Source organism: Macaca nemestrina, chromosome 5, assembly GCF_043159975.1.
Source record: "Macaca nemestrina isolate mMacNem1 chromosome 5, mMacNem.hap1, whole genome shotgun sequence".
Lineage (NCBI taxonomy): Eukaryota > Metazoa > Chordata > Mammalia > Primates > Cercopithecidae > Macaca > Macaca nemestrina.
In genome coordinates, this window is record NC_092129.1 from 73,410,663 (window position 1) to 73,427,312 (window position 16,650).

General features: G+C 39.6%; 1 protein-coding gene across 7 annotated transcripts in view; it reads right to left on the reverse strand.

Moving 5' to 3' along the window:
- LOC105478709 (interaction protein for cytohesin exchange factors 1) overlaps positions 1–16,650 on the reverse strand; it is a 207,337-nt gene that overhangs the window by 11,434 nt on the left and 179,253 nt on the right. For all 7 annotated transcript variants that reach the window (XM_011736283.3, XM_011736276.3, XM_011736282.3 and 4 more), the window contains one exon: positions 2,016–2,209. In XM_011736283.3, coding sequence (XP_011734585.1) covers positions 2,016–2,209 — 194 coding nt within the window. The remainder of the gene's footprint in view (positions 1–2,015; positions 2,210–16,650) is intronic.

Below are 16,650 nucleotides of genomic sequence, written 5' to 3' on the forward strand. Positions count from 1 at the left end.
AGTCCAACAACCTGAAAGGAGCTGAATCCTGCCAATGACTACATGCAAGGGTTTAGAAACTGATCCCTCTCCATGGAGGAATGAATGCAGCCCCACCTGACACCCTGATCACAGCCTTGTGAGAGACCTGGGGGCAGAGGCATTTCACCAAGCCACACCCAGATTCCTGGCCACAGACACTTTGAAATAATAAATGCTGATTGTTGGAAGTTGCTAAGCTTTGGGCTAATTTGTTACCTAGCACTGGATAACTGATACACTGACAGAAAAGCAAAAGCTGCTGAATTCACCAGTGACATGGTCATACTGCATGGAGAGCACAAGGTCACAGAGACCCATAGTGAATGGTAACACTAACTCTTTTCACAAACTTGGCCCCACAGTGGCCAGGTGAGGGCATGGTGCCTGTAAAGATCTAAAATCCTGAGTCTGCTGCCCTGTGGAAGGCCTGAGGCCACAGCCTTTTTCCTTCTACTAATGACTCAAACTGCACATGCTCTCCTTGGCCTCTACTTCCTGCTTCTCCCAACATGGACGACAGCTTATTATCCGTTGACAGATGTTCCACTTCCTTGAATGTCCTTCTCTTGTTATTCATTTCTTCCTGACTCATGGACTTTGTGACAGTGTTTCTAATGCCCCCAGTAAGTCACTCTCCCCCTCAGGCCACCAAAGCACCCTGAGCACATCTCAATCGTAGTATTTTTGCACTTCATTTCAATCATGTATTTGTTTTCCTCTGTTTCTACACCCAGTAGAGTCCATTCAGTGGTCCCAGTCACCTAGAAGAGTGGCTGGTACATAGTAAGAGTCAGGAAACACTTGCTCAGTGAAAACTTTACTCACTCATATCAGCTATCACAGACAAAGAAGACAGTAAAATCTCAATACACGATGACATATTACATTGAATAATCAAACATATTCATCAGCTTTGTACATACTGCGAAATGGCGGCCAGTGATATCTTTTATTATCAATAAAAATGTTAATATTAAATAAGAGTGAATTTCTCTGCATTTGTATTCTCTTCGTATAATTAAAATTCATTTTTCTTTTTCCATTCCAGCCTCATTTTTGCAGCCTTTTAGGGTGTTCAGATGTTCTACTGACTAACTGGGACGCCTGACTAAGAGCCACTCAGCCTGCCTTTGTAGCCTTGTCCTTTCAATTGCTGACATTTCTTCCTGGAAAATGACTCAAGTTCTTAATGCCAAAGGCCACAGACAAAACAAAATTCACTTACAGATTTTATCAAAGCTTTTCAGATAAATTGTCTGCTAAATCAGGACTATTCGACAAAGTATCCTAGCCTCCACCTGTTCATGCTATAATCTAAATGTGAAAGCAGGACACTTTTGTTATGAAGAACCATTTCAGCTCAGGGAGGCCCTGAAAATAGCTTCAGTACTTCCTGTACACTGTCCCTTATTCCCATTGTGAAAACATCTGCTGGTCTATTACCACAGAGTGTGTACTTCCCACTGTCGGGCTCTCACGGTGCTCCTTGGCTGCAATGCCCACAGCTGACAATCACTACATCTTTGATGCAGCTGAAGTCGACATTTTCTTCCAGATGTAGTCCTGAAGAATGGCACCTTGCATGAATCAGATGAAAACTCGAGATCTTATTTATACGACTGTTTAGTCTCACCAGTTGATGGTCTCTGTCTCTCATCAACATTTATTGAACCAGGTACTGTGCTAGGTATAAGGGTTACCAAAAAAATTATGCATGGTCCTCGTTGTCTAGAAGCTTAAAATTTGAAATTTTATATCAGAGTGAATGCAAAAATCAAGGCCTATTGTGAAAAACTGCCTTGGGCGCTACCGTGTGAATGTCCTAGTGTTTTAAGAATGTCAAGGTCATCTTACCCTATAAAGATTATATTTACTTTTACAGCCCTTCCCTGCACCCACACAAACACGCTGTGATTAGCAAGAATCTCTTTGCAGAACCAGCCATTCCTTGCCCCATATCCATAGAGTTCATCCACAATTTGAAATTTTGTTACCTTTAATGTGCTATTCAATGTTCGGATTTTGTGGAGTTTCTCGTTTATAGATGGATTTTTACACCGCTTAACAAAGGATTTTCTCAACTCCTTTTTAGTCGAAGGCCGCCGGTCCCCAAGAGGAGATAGACTAGCTTGCTCTAACGATTTGTACAGCTTCTCCATTTCGTCATCTTCGGACACTTTTATCTCTTCTATTTGAAAAAAAGAAAGAAAGAAAGAAAGCAATAACAATTAACCCAGTAAAAAAAAATCAGAGAGAGAACATTCAATACTGTGGTCCTAAGGCATGGCCCTGCTGGCACCCTCATCTCCAACTTCTCTCCAGAACTGAAAGACAATAAATGTTTGCTGGCTAAGCCACCCAGTTTGTGATACTTTATTATTGCAGAGTCATGTTCCCTGTGAAGGCACCAGGGAAGGAGTTATTCCAAGCCTCTCTCCTGTCTTCAAATGGTTCAGATCACCTGAACTCAGGAGTTTGAGACCACCCTTGGCAACACGGTAAAACCCGTGTCTACTAAAATACAAAAAAATAGCTGGGCGTGGTGGTGTGTGCCTGTCGTCCCAGCTACTTGGGAGACTGAGACATGAGAATCACTTGAGCCCAGGAGGTGGAAGTTGCAGTGAGCCGAGATCACACCACTGCACTCTAGCTTGGGCTACAGAGTGAGACTCTGTCACAAAATAAATAAATAAATAAAAATCAAAAAAGTGGGGGAAAAAAAAAAATATATATATATATATATATAAAATCTAAACCAGGTACTGGTGAAACTCAGTGGGGGAGTGATTCATCCTGAGGCAAAATTCATCTCCATCTTTAAACCCATGCAAGTAGAAAAATATCTGCTTCTAAAATACAGAGCGTGAGACAAATAAGCCCTAGCAAACGATACCCATGCTAAAGTTTGAGAACTACTGCCCTAGATGATTGCTTAATGTCCTTCCCAGAACTACCCTTGGAGAGAAGAAACCTGTCTGTGGTCTGTGGTTTTGAGTAGAAAGTGATCATTCCTCATCTTGCCACACAGACTCCGTCTCGCTTCCTAACCACACTTTGCCAGCCTCGGCCCACATGACTGCAGTGAAGCCACTCCACCATAGGAACTACTGGGGACCATGTGGACTAGATGAGGCCAATGGCAGCTCCACCATTCTCATTCTGGCCACAGTCACTGATTCAGAGATAAACATGTGTCTCTGGTCAGGCCATTTGGGGCCAAGGAGACTCAGTTCCAAGACTTTGGAGTATCAGATAAGTAATCTCTCTTTTTTCTTAAGCTGAATGTTGTGATAGTGTGAGCTGGAAGCTTCCAGGAAGCATCCCAAGAATAATGACATGAGAGCCAAAATTCTGAGATACAGATTGGATGATACCATTGGAGCCCTCTCAGCCTATGGGAGCTAATATGTTACCCATGTTAAGCTACCCCGGGTTTGCTTTTCAATCATATGCACCTGGATGGGCCTCAAATGATACAGAGGTTATTCAAAGAAAGTCTTCATCTTTTGATGTTGCTGTAATTTCTCACTAAAAATGTTAGTCTGTTATTCCTTTATTCCCGGAAAATAAGCTTGGGAAAGAAATACAATGAGATTTCTTTTTCCACCACATATTCCTTAATGTTTATATGTTTCACTTCCTGTCCAAAGAACCAGCCTGAAAGAGGACTCTATAGAAAGTATGGCATTAGAGGAAATGGAAAAACAGCCTCTCCACTGGGTAGAGAAAAGCATATAATAGTAACCTAGGAGCATCAAAACCAAGCAAACTTCACATACCTTAGAGTTTACTCCTCTATGATTAGAAATCTTTACACAAGAATTAGTTGCCCCCCATCCATCCCAGAAAGTCACCAATACTCTTTCATAAAACAGAAAGCAAAGATGATGCACTCACTTCATAGCTGAGTTAAAGTATTCGTCAGCACAGTCTCTTTATTCTCAACCAAATCGTCTCACAAAAGGGAAGAAAATACTCAAAACTACATCGGAAGACAACAAGATTTTTGGCTCAGGCCATGTGCACACATCAAAAGTGGGCTTTTGTCAATAAGCACATGAAAAGATGTTCAATATCATCAGTCATGAGGGAAATGCAAACCAAAACCACCATGAGATGTCCCTTCAACCCCAGGGTGGCTACAATTAAAAAGACAAACAGTAAGTGTAGGTGAGGATGTGGGTAAATTGGAATCCTCATACATTGCTAGTGGGAATGTAAAACAGAGCTGCTACTTTTATTTTATTTTATTTTATTTTATTTTATTGTTTAGTTTTTAAAGACAGGGTCTTGGTGTGTCACCTGGGCTGGAGAGCAGTGGCATAAGCATAGCTCATTGCAGGCTTGAACCCTTGGACTCACTAGATTCTCCTGCCTCAGCATCCCAAGTAGCTGGGACTACAGGTGCATGCCACCATGCTCAGCTAATTGAGTTACCACTTTAGAAAATAGTTTGTCCATTTCTCAAAGTGCTAAACATGGAGTTTAGCATGTGCCCCAGCAATTCCACTCCAACATAAATACCCAAGAGAATTGAAAACATATATTCACACAAAAATTGTACATTGTTCACAACAGCATTATTCATAACAGACTAAACGTGAGAAGAGCTTAAATGTTCATCAGCTGATGAAAGGATAAATAAAATGTGGCATCTGCACGTGACAGAATAGTATTCAATAATTAAAATAAATAAAGTACTCAATTGTCCACAATACTTCAACATGGGTGAACCCTGAAAACATTTTGCTAAGTAAAAGAAGCCAGTCACAAACAACCACATATTGTGTGATTCCATTTATATGAAATGTCCAGATTAGATGAACACACAGAGACAGAAACTAGAATAATAATTGCCTGTGGTCTGGGAGGGGACAAGCAGGAATGGGGAATGGTAGTTAATGTGCAGGAATTTCTTTTCGTGAGGCTGAAATGTTCCAAAATTAGATTGTGATGACAGTTGCACAACTCCAAATATACTAAAAACCAATGACCTGTACACTTTCACGTGTGAATGTTATGATATGTGAGATATATCTCAATAAAGCTATAAAAAAGTAGTCATTTATGAGATTGTCATGAGAGCTGATGCTACATAGCAGAAATACTAAGCGTGGCCACAGTTCTGGGGTCAAACTGGAGACACTGGAAAGTCTTAAGGAAGTTAAGTGAAAAGAAATCTGACTCCTAAAGGGGGGCATTAGGATTGAGGACTTGGAGTTTTCAGTTTTAAGACACATAGTTATTTTACATGTCCTTTTAAAAAAAATACAGCTAACAAGGTAGAATTCTACTTAGATTAAAGCAAAAACACATAGCTTTCAATACCACAGTATTTTTGAGTTAAGGAATATATGTTGGCTGGGCATGGTGGCTCACACCTGTAATCCTAGCACTTCGGGAGGCCAAGGTGGGTGGATCACTTGAGGTCAGGAGTTCGAGACCAGCCTGGCCAACATGGCGAAACCCTGTCTCTACTTAAAAAGAAAAAATTAGCTGGGCATGGTGGTAGATGCCTGTAATCCCAGCTACTCCGGAGGCTGAGGCAGGAGACTTGCTTGAACCCCAGAAGTGAGGTTGCAGTGAGCCGAGATTGCACCACTGCACTCCAGCCTTGGGCGACAGAGTGAAAAATCTGTCTCAAAAAAAACCAAAACAAAACAAAACCAAAAAAACACCAACAAGCAAACCGAACAAGAGTATGACAAAGATAAATAGAACGGTTTCTTTACATTTCTCTGTGTTCACCAAGTAGCTACATTGTGCTACTAAAGATTGTGATAGAAAACAACTTACCAATTGAGCCACTAAAAGAAAAAAAAATATTTTTGACTAAAACAATTCGTTTGTAATTATGTCACAGTAACAATGATTATCATTGCTTCCAAGATGGCTGAATAGGAACCGCTCTGGTCTATAGCTCCCAGTGAAATCAATGCAGAAGACAGGTGATTTCTGCATTTCCAACTGAGGTACCTGGTTCACCTCATTGGGACTGGTTGGACAGTGGGTGCAGCCCATGGAAAGCGAGCTGAAGCAGGGCGGGGCGTCGCCTCACCCGGGAAGTGCAAGGGGTTGGGGGATTTCCCTTTCCTAGCCAAGGGAAGCCATGAGTTACTGTACCTGGAGAAACGGTACACTTCTACCCAAATACTGCGCTTTTCCCCTGGTCTTCACAACCAGCAGACCCGGAGATTCCCTCCCATGCCTGGCTCAGCAGGTCCCACACCCATGGAGCCTTGCTCACTGCTAGCACAGCAATCTGATATCATCTTGGGATGCTGGAGCTTGGCAGGGGTAGGGGCGTTCACCATTGCTGAGGCTTGAGTAGGCGGTTCTATGCTCACACTGTAAACAAAGTAGCAGGGAAGCTTGAACTGGATGGAGCCCACTGCAACTCAGCGAGGCCTACTGCCTCTCTAGATTCCACCTCTGGGGGCAGGCCAAATCTGAACAAAAGGCAGCAGACAACTTCTGCAGACTTAAATGTCCTTGCCTGCCAGCTCTGAAGAGAGCAGTGGTTCTCCCAGCACGGCGTTTGAGCTCTGATAATGGACAGACCACCTCCTCAAGTGGGTCCCTGACCCCCATGTAGCCTGACTGGAGCCTCGCCTCCCAGAAGGGGCTGACAGACACCTCATACAAGTGGGTGCCCCTCGGGGATGAAGCTTCCAGAGGAAGGATCAGGCAGCAATACTTGCTGTTTTGCAGCCTCCGCTGGTGATACCCAGGCAAACAGGGTCTGGAGTGCACCCAAGGGCAAACTCCAACAGACCTGCAGCTAAGGGACCTATCTGTTACAAGGAAAACTAACAAACAGAAAAGAATAACATCAACATCATCAGAAAGGACAACCACACCAAAACCCCATCCATATGTCACGAACATCAAAGACCAAAGGTAGATAAAACCACAAAGATGGGGAGAAACCAGAGTGGAAAGGCTGAAAATTCCAAAAACCAGAGAGCCTCTTCTCCTCCAAAGGAACACAACTCCTCACCAGCAAGGGAACAAAACTGGGTGGAGAATGAGTTTGACGAGTTGACAGAAGTAGGCTTCAGAAAGTCGATAATAACAAACTTCTCTGAGCTAAAGGAGCATGTTATAACCCATCGCAAGGAAGCTAAAATACTTGGAAAAAGATTAGATGAATGGCTAACTAGAATAATCAGTGTAGAGAAGAGTTCAATGGTCTGATGGTGCTGAAAACCACAGTACAAGAACTTGGTGAAGCATACACAAGCTTCAACAGCCGATTCGATCAAGTGGAAGAAAGGATATCAGTGATTGAAGATCAAATTAAGGAAATAAAGCAAGAAGACAAAATTAGAGAAAAAAGAATGGAAAGAAACGAAAGAAGCCTCCAAGAAATATGGGACTATGTGAAAAGACCAAATCTGCGTTTGACTGGTGTACCTGAAAGTGACGGGGAGAACGGAACCAAATTGGAAAACACTCTTCAGGATATTATCCAGGAGAACTTCCCCAACCTAGCAAGGCAGGCCAACATTCAAATTCAGGAAATACAGAGAACACCACAAAGATACTTCTTGAGAAGAGCAACCCTGAGACACATAACTGTGAGAGTCATCAAGGTTGAAATTAAGGAAAAAATGTTAAGGGCAGCCATAGAGAAAGGTTGGGTTACCCACAAAGGGAAGCCCATCAGACAAACAGTGGATCTCTCTTGGTAGAAACCCTACAAGCCAGAAGAGAGTGGGGGCCAATATTCAACATTCTTAAAGAAAAGAATTTCCAACCCAGAATTTCATGTCCAGCCAAACTAAGCTTCATAAGTGAAGGAGAAATAAAATCCTTTACAGACAAGCAAATGCTGAGAGATTTTGTCACCACCAGGCCTGCCTTATAAGAGCTCCTAAAGGAAGCACTAAACATGGAAAGACACAACCAGTACCAGCCACTGCAAAAACATGCCAAATTGTAAAGACCATCAATGCTAGGAAGAAACTGCATCAATTAACGGGTGAAAAAAACAACTAGCATCATAATGACAGGATCAAATTCACACATAACAATACTAACCTTAAATGTAAATGGGCTAAACATCCCAATTAAAAGACACAGACTGGAAAATTGGATAAAGAGTCAAGACCCACCAGTGTGCTGTATTCAGAGACCCACCTCACGTGCAAAGACACACATAGGCTCAGAATAAAGGGATGGAGGAAGATCTACCAAGCAAATGCAAAGCAAATAAAGCAGGGGTTGCAATCCAGTTCTCTGATAAAACAGACTTTAAACCAACAAAGATCAAAAGAGACAAAGAAGGCCATTACATATGGTAAAGGGATCAATTCAACAAGAAGAGCTAACTATCCTAAATATATATGCACCCAAGACAGGAGCACCCAGATTCATAAAGCAAGTCCTTAGAGACCTACAAAGAGACTTAGACTCTCACACAATAATAATGGGAGACTTTACCACCCCGCAGTCAATGTTATACAGATCAACAAGACAGAAAATTAACAAGGATATCCAGGACTTGAACTCAGCTCTGGACCAAGTAGACCTGACAGACATCTACATAACTCTCCACCCCAAATCAACAGAACATACATTCTTCTCAGCACCACATCACACTTATTCTAAAGTTGACCAAATAATTGGAAGTAAAACACTCCACAGCAAATGTAAAAAAATAGATATCAAGACAAACTGTCTCTCAGACCCCAGTGCAATCAAATTACAATTCAGGGTTAAGAAACTCACTCAAAACTGCACAACTACACAGAAACTGAACAACCTGCTCCTGAATTACTACTGGGTACATAACGAAATGAAGGCAGAAATAAAGATGTTCTTTGAAACCAATGAGAACGAAGACACAACATACCAGAATCTCTGGGACACATTTGAAGCAGTGTTTATAGGGAAATTTACAGCACTAAATGCCCACAAGAGAAAGCAAGGAAGATCTAAAATTGACACCCTAACATCACAATTAAAAGAACCAGAGAAGTAAGAACAAACAAATTCAAAAGCTAGCAGAAGAAATAACTAAGATCAGAGCAGAACCAGAACTGAAGGAGACAGAGACACAAAAAACCCTTCAAAAAATCAGTGAATCCAGGAGCTGTTTTTCTTGAAAAGATCAACAAAATAGATAGAATGGTAGCAGCACTAATAAAGAAGAAAATAAAGAAGAATCAAATAGACACAATAAAAAATGATAAAGGGGATATCACCACTGATCCCACAGAAATACAAACTACCATCAGAGAATACTATAAACACCTATACACAAATAAACTAGAAAGTCTAGAAGAAGTTGAGAAATTCCTGGACACATACACCCTCCCAAGACTAAACCAGGAAGAAGTTGAATCTCTGAATAAACTAATAATAGCTTCTGAAAATTGAGGCGATAATTAATAGCCTACCAACCAAAAAAAGTCCAAGACCAGACAGATTCACAGCCGAATTCTACCAGAGGTACAAAGAGGAGTTGGTACCATTCCTTCTGAAACTATTCCAATCAACAGAAAAAGAGGGAATCTTCCCAAACTCATTTTATGAGGCCAGCATCATCATGATACCAAAGCCTGGCAGAGACACAACAAAAAAAGAGAATTTTAGGCCAATATCCCCAAAGAACATTGATGTAAAAATCCTCAATAAAATACTGGCAAACCGAATCCAGCAGCACATCAAAAAGCTTATCCACCATGATCAAGTGGGCTTCATCCCTGGGACGCAAGGCTGCTTCAATGTATGCAAATCAATAGACATAATCCATCACATAAACAGAACCAATGACAAAAACTACATGATTATCTCAATAGATGCAGAAAAGTCCTTCGACAAAAATCAACAGCCTGTCATGCTACAAACTCTCAATAAACTAGGTATTGATGGAATGTATCTGAAAATAATAAGAGCTATTTATGACAAACCCACAGCCAATATCATACTGAATGGGCAAAAATGGGAAGCATTCCCTTAGAAAACTGGCATAAGACAAGGATGCCCTCTCTCACCACTCCTATTCAACATAGTAATGGAAGTTCTGGCCTGGACAATCAAGCAAGAGAAAGAAATAAAGTGTATTCAATTACGAAAAGAGGAGGTCAAATTGTCTGTTTGCAGATGACATGATTGTATATTTAGAAAACCCCATTATCTCAGCCCAAAGTCTCCTTAAGCTGATAAGCAACTTCAGCAAAGTCTCAGGATACAAAATCAATGTGCAAAAATCACAAGCATTCCTATACACCAATAACAGACAGAGAGCAAAATCATGAGTGAACTCCCATTCACAATTGCCACAAAGAGAATAAATACCTAGGAATCCAACTTACAAGGGACGTGAAGGACCTCTTCAAGGAGAACTACAAACCACTACTCAGTGAAATAAAAGAAGACACAAACAAACAGAAGAACATTCCATGCTCATGGATAGGAAGATTCAATATCATAAAAATGGTCATACTGCCCAAGGTAATTTATAGATTCAATGCTATCCCCATCAAGCTACCACTGAGCTTCTTCACAGAATTGGAAAAAACTACTTTAAATTTCATATGGAACCAAAAGGATCCTGCATAACCAAGACAATCCTAAACAAAAAGAACAAAGCTGGAGGCATCACACTACCTGACTTCAAACTATACTACAAGGCCACAATAACCAAAACAGCATGGTACTGGTACCAAAACAGATATATAGACCAATGGAACAGAACAGAGGACTCAGAAATAACACCACACATCCACAACCATCTGATCTTTGAGAAAACCTGACAAAAACAAACAACAGGGAAAGGATTCCCTATTTAATAAATGGTGCTGGGAAAACTGGCTAGCCATATGCACAAAGCTGAAACTGGATTGCTTCCTTACACCTTATACAAAAATTAACGCAAGATGGATTAAAGACTTAAACATAAGACCTAAAATCATAAAAACCCTAGAAGAAAACCTAGGCAATACCATTCAGGACACAGGCATGGGCAAAGACTTCATAACTGAACACCAAAAGCAATGGCAAAAAAAACCAAAATTGACAAATGGGATCTAATTAAACTAAAGAGCTTCTGCACAGCCAAAGAAACTATCATCGAAGTGAACGGGCAACCTACAGAATGAGAGAAAATCTTTGCAATCTATCCATCTGGCAAAGGGCTAATATCCAGAATCTACAAAGAACTTAAACAAATTTACAAGAGAAAAACAAACAACCCCATCAAAAAGTGGGCAAAGGATATGAACAGACTCTTCTCAAAAGAAGACATTTATGCAGCCAACAGACATAGAAAAATGCTCCTTATCACTCATCATCAGAGAAATGCAAATCAAAACCACAATGAGATACCATCTCACGCCAGTTAGAATGGTGATCATTAAAAAGTCAGGAAACAACAGATGCTGGAGAGGATGTGCAGAAATAGGAACACTTTTACACTGTTGGTGGGAGTGTAAATTAGTTCAACCATTGTGGAAGACAGTGTGGCGATTCCTCAAGGATCTAGAACTAGAAATACCATTCAAGCCAGCAATCCCATTACTGGGTATATACCCAAAGGATTATAAATCATGCCACTATAAAGACACATGTACACATATGTTTATTGTGGCATTATTCACAATAGCAAAGACTTGTAACCAACCCAAATGTCCATCAATAATAGACTGGATAAAGAAAATGTGGCACATATTCACCATGGAATACTATGTAGCCATAAAAAAGGATGAGTTCATGTCCTTTAGAGGGACATAGATGAAGCTGGAAACCATCATTCTCAGCAAAATATCACAAGGACAGAAAACCAAACACTGCATGTTCTCACGCATAAATGGGAGTTGAACAATGAGGACACATGGACACAGGAAGAGGAACATCACACACCGGGGCCTGTTAGTAGGTGGGGGACTGGGGGAGGGGTGGCATTAGGAGAAATACCTAATGTAAATGACAAGTTGATGGGTGCAGCAAACCAACATGGCACATGTATACCTATGTAACAAACCTGCACGTCATGCACATGTACCCTAGAACTTAAAGCGTAATAATAATAAAATTATTACATTAAAATCACATATCTGATTCAATACCTATTAAATCAGTAAAGATAAAAATAACTTTAGAATCTTGGGATAGCATGGCATAAAATATATTCCCTACGTGAAAAATAAATGGAACTTCCTTTTGGATAGTTTTATTATTATTTAATGTATTTACATGAAGATATACGATCTTTATGTTAAAAATATCAAAGGGTATCTTCCTCCCCCTCTTCCATTTCTTTTTCTAACTTAAACTTTGGGTTGGGCAGCTGTGTACATATAAATATAACTTGATCTTCTAATAAATAACTAAACTTTAAAATTAACAAACAGATAAAGTGAACCTGTTGCGGTAACCAGACATGAAAACAGAATTCATCCAAAATTTCATATATTATGTTCGAAAAAACGAACATCTTCTATTTAAATTCATCCAAAAATGAGATGATGGCAAGAAGTATGTACGTTCAGATAGGATTAAAGCTGTTCAAGAAATGAGAAAAAAATGAAAGGCAAATTATCACTCAGCTTCCTGCCTCTCAGCCATCCCTCTCTCCTCAGAGAAAGCCTGGGACTGAAAGACTAGATGTCTGACCCCTAATAACCTGATTCCAGAATCACCCACAAGCATAGAACAGTAAAAATAATAAATGCTGGTGTTAGGAGTCAAGAAAATACCCCTATTGGCTGTTTTGTGTGTCGCAATCTAAGAGGTCTACACTCTTAGACTAAGTACTCAGGGGATGCACCTGTGCCCCAGGTCCACGATTCAGTCAGGGACATTATATTGTTTTAATTGTTGCTAATGGCTGGTGCTTAGATCTTCACAGGGCCATAAAATGAACATCCAATTATAATGGAAGCAGGTGATAAGTAGGATCATAGGACAAAAACAGACCCAAAAGGTACAAGTGCAAAACGAAACACAGCTTGTACCTGACCCCAAAGCAAATGTGAGAATCTTTCTCAATTGCTATACTAAGACCACAGCAGGCTTGTCAAACCTTTCTGGCTACCCTTGTACCTCCCAAAAGGCTTTTCAGTAAAGCAGTGTTTTTAAAATTTCCCTTTTGCTTTTTATATATTTTTCTAAATTAGAATTTCATAGTAGAAAACACTACATTATTTCTCTTATCTTACAAGATCATAAAGAGCAAAGAAAACAGATCGGCAGGAAAGACTGCTTGTCTCTCTCCCATTGGAGACAGGAGCCAAATTAATTATTTCCACTCCCCTTGTCTTCTGAAGCAAAATAAATGAATTTTGTCTGACAGTCAAGTGTTTCCAATGCAATTTTTATCCTTCCTTTCTAGTGTATATTTTAGTCTTCCTACATAAAACAGCAGGACTTTGATTCTGCCACAGAAGATGCTTTAAAGTCTATCTTACCTCACCTCACACATGTTTTGTCAAGGAAGACGAAAACTATTTTTATTTTATGGATGAGAAAAATAAAGACTCCAGAAAAACAGTAAGTGATCTTTTCAAAATGCAAATTAGTGATGGAGTTAAGAATAAACGTTCACTTTCACACCGTGCAGAACCATGCCCTTCTAGAGCAGTCCTCTCAAACTTTAACAGGCACTCACCTAGGAATCTTGTTAAAATGTAGATTCCATTTGAGTTCATCTGGGATGGTGCCGAGATTGTAAATTTTTAACAAGCTCCTAAGTGATGCTGGAATTGCTGGTCCATGAACCATACTTGAGTAACAAGGCCAGTCTGTTAGCAATTTTTCATGCAACGCTAGCCTCAGGTCATTGGAAGAGAAAGCGACTAGAGTTACAACCAGCATACTGAGATTTGTCCATAAAGCAGCACTCTGTACTATCTCTTAATTAAAAAACCAGAACACAGAATGAAAGAAAATTTGGCTTTGCTCAAAGGAATATGTCCAAAATCCCTGCTTAAAAGTGTCAGTGCCTCATATGTTGAGTTGGTAGGAATGTGGGTTAATGTCAGTGACCCTTCACATTTGTTACACTAACTTAGAATGTCTCAAGGGGTCAGACTCCTAAACTTTCTTTAAACATAGGTCAGCTATCTAACTAGTTAGACTCAAGAAAGGATATATATACACACACACACACACACACACAAAATATATACATATACACACATATATAATATATATATATACTGAGCTAGTTTAACAACAAAACAACAACAAAAAACAACAAAAACATATATATATATTTTTTTTTTTTAAACAAGATCCTTCTTGGTGACATTAGCAAATGAGACAAAACAACATTTTTAACCAAGTTAGAAGTTCACTTCTTTCCAAGATCGTGCCAAATGAATCTGCCGCTCCCTTCTCCTCCTCCTCCATATTCCAGTCTATTGTCTGCTCTGACAGCACAGGCATGCCCCAGTAGGCCCGGAATTTGGCTGTCAAGAACACTGTATGCAGATTATCTCTTTAAACGCTATATTTTCAACTTTGCCTCCCCCACTATCTTATTTTTGGTCTTTCCTTGTGCTTTCTAGAATGTGGCTGTTTATTTTCTACTCAGAACCTAAACGCTGGATTCAGAAGACAGGAGGGGAATTCATATGCCATATTTCCTATCAGAATTTGAAAGGAAATTTGTTTCAGATTAGGAAAGTCTAAATGATGTTCCAGGGAAGATAATTTTAGTTCCCCAACATGCAACACTTGGAAAAGTTTAGGTAGAAAACAGCATTTCCTGTTCATATGCAATGTTCTAAGTGCCTGAGAAAGAAAAGACCGTGGAAGGCACTTGTCACTAAGAGCAGAAAAAACTATATAGTCATTTGGGTATTTTGCATACACTTTAAGGCTTTACAAATGTCATTTAATATAGCACCTGATGCCAAAAGATCAGAAGAATTGTATAGGCTTCCTCCAATTAGTAAATTTGACAACTCTACAACACAGCAAAAGATTTGAAATCATAATGATAGATTTAAATTATTTAATTAAGAAAAAAAATCTGGATAACTCATTTTAGCAGCGAGGACACTACTGACCAACAACATTGGCATAGTATAATTTGAGAGAGAAATCTATTTTTGCTGCTGTTGGGTAGAGATAACGATCATACGCTGAGTTTTTACTATGTGATATGCACTGTGTTAATTCTTAGACCAACATTATTTCATTATCTTTTAACACTTCTATGAGAAAAGTATTATTAACCCTGATATAAAAGGCAGGATATCAAGACATAGAAAGATTAAAACTCTTTCACCAAATTCACAAAGAGACAAACCTAGGTTCTGACTCCAAAGCTCATTTTCTTAAATACTATGCTATAAATTTACATAGCTATACTATGCTATGAATATATATTTGATGCATTCTTTCGAATAAAACTCAATGAAGACTATATATTTCCAATCAGACAATATATAGTCCCTGAGATGGTAGTTGACTGAACTGGACAGACCAAGGCTCAGATCCCTGCTCGAACTACTACATCTTCAAAGAGGGCAATCCCCACCCAGAGCCTCTGCTGCTGAGGTGCCCAGGTTTTGTACCTCAAATTCTGTCTCCACAAGGCCACAGGGCACAAGACCTGAGAGTAGAAAATTGATAAGCCAGCCAGCAATCTAGGACACAAACCACAAAATCAGATTACCTTCCTGGGGCCTTGAACTGGACACTTGGGGATCATGAACCAGTTGAATCAAAAGCAGAAGGTAATAATCATAAACGCATGTGTACAAGACTGCAACCATGTATTAAACAGAGGTATGAGTGCTTAGAAGAAGAGAATGTCAAGTTGGGAGAACACTCTAGTTGGGAAAGGTGAGGTGATTTTAAAAGATGACAGGTTTGTAACAAACCTGCACATCCTGTGCATGTATCCCAGAACTTAAACTTAAAATAAATTAATTTTTTTTAAAAAAAATGGCAGATAAAATAAATTCCATGAGAAACTAAACATATTGAGAGAGAGAGAGAGAAAACACCCAGGTATAAAGCTAATGTTTTTACTTGTGCTCTCATGAATCTGAGACAATAGTAGTTTCACTTTGATTTCCCTCATTTTCCTCTATTTGTTTTACCTTCTCTGCCAGAGTCATATACGTATCTTCTCTCATGTGTTCGATGTTTCTATTAAGACAGCTCAAGACTCTTCTACTGTATTATTGCTTTTATTGATAAGAACAAACCTAGTCTATTGGGTGATCTTTAATGGTTGTTTTGTTGTTGTTATTATTGAATCTCGAGGCAATCGTTTCCTGAAATAATCTTAAGTTGACTCCATTGCTCAACTATCTGATTAAGTAGCTTTATATTCTTAAAACAAATATTTCATTTGTTTTTAAATTTTACTCTTCCAAATATATGAGCACCCAGGATAAGGCAAGATATTTAAAGTAGACATAAAATTACTACATTTGCCCATATGCCAAGAAAGCAGAAAACGTTGGTGTGCATAAAAGACACTTGATCCTTTTTTCTCTTTTTAAAATACGTTAATGAGGTAGAGGCTGAATGAGAACAAAATGGTAGCAGTGGGTGGGAAGCTGGAAAATCACCTAAATTCTAGGATACGAATCCAATGCATTGTAGATAAACATGTCAGCTGTGGCCCCCAAACCCACTGGATCCATCAACCATGTGGATCCA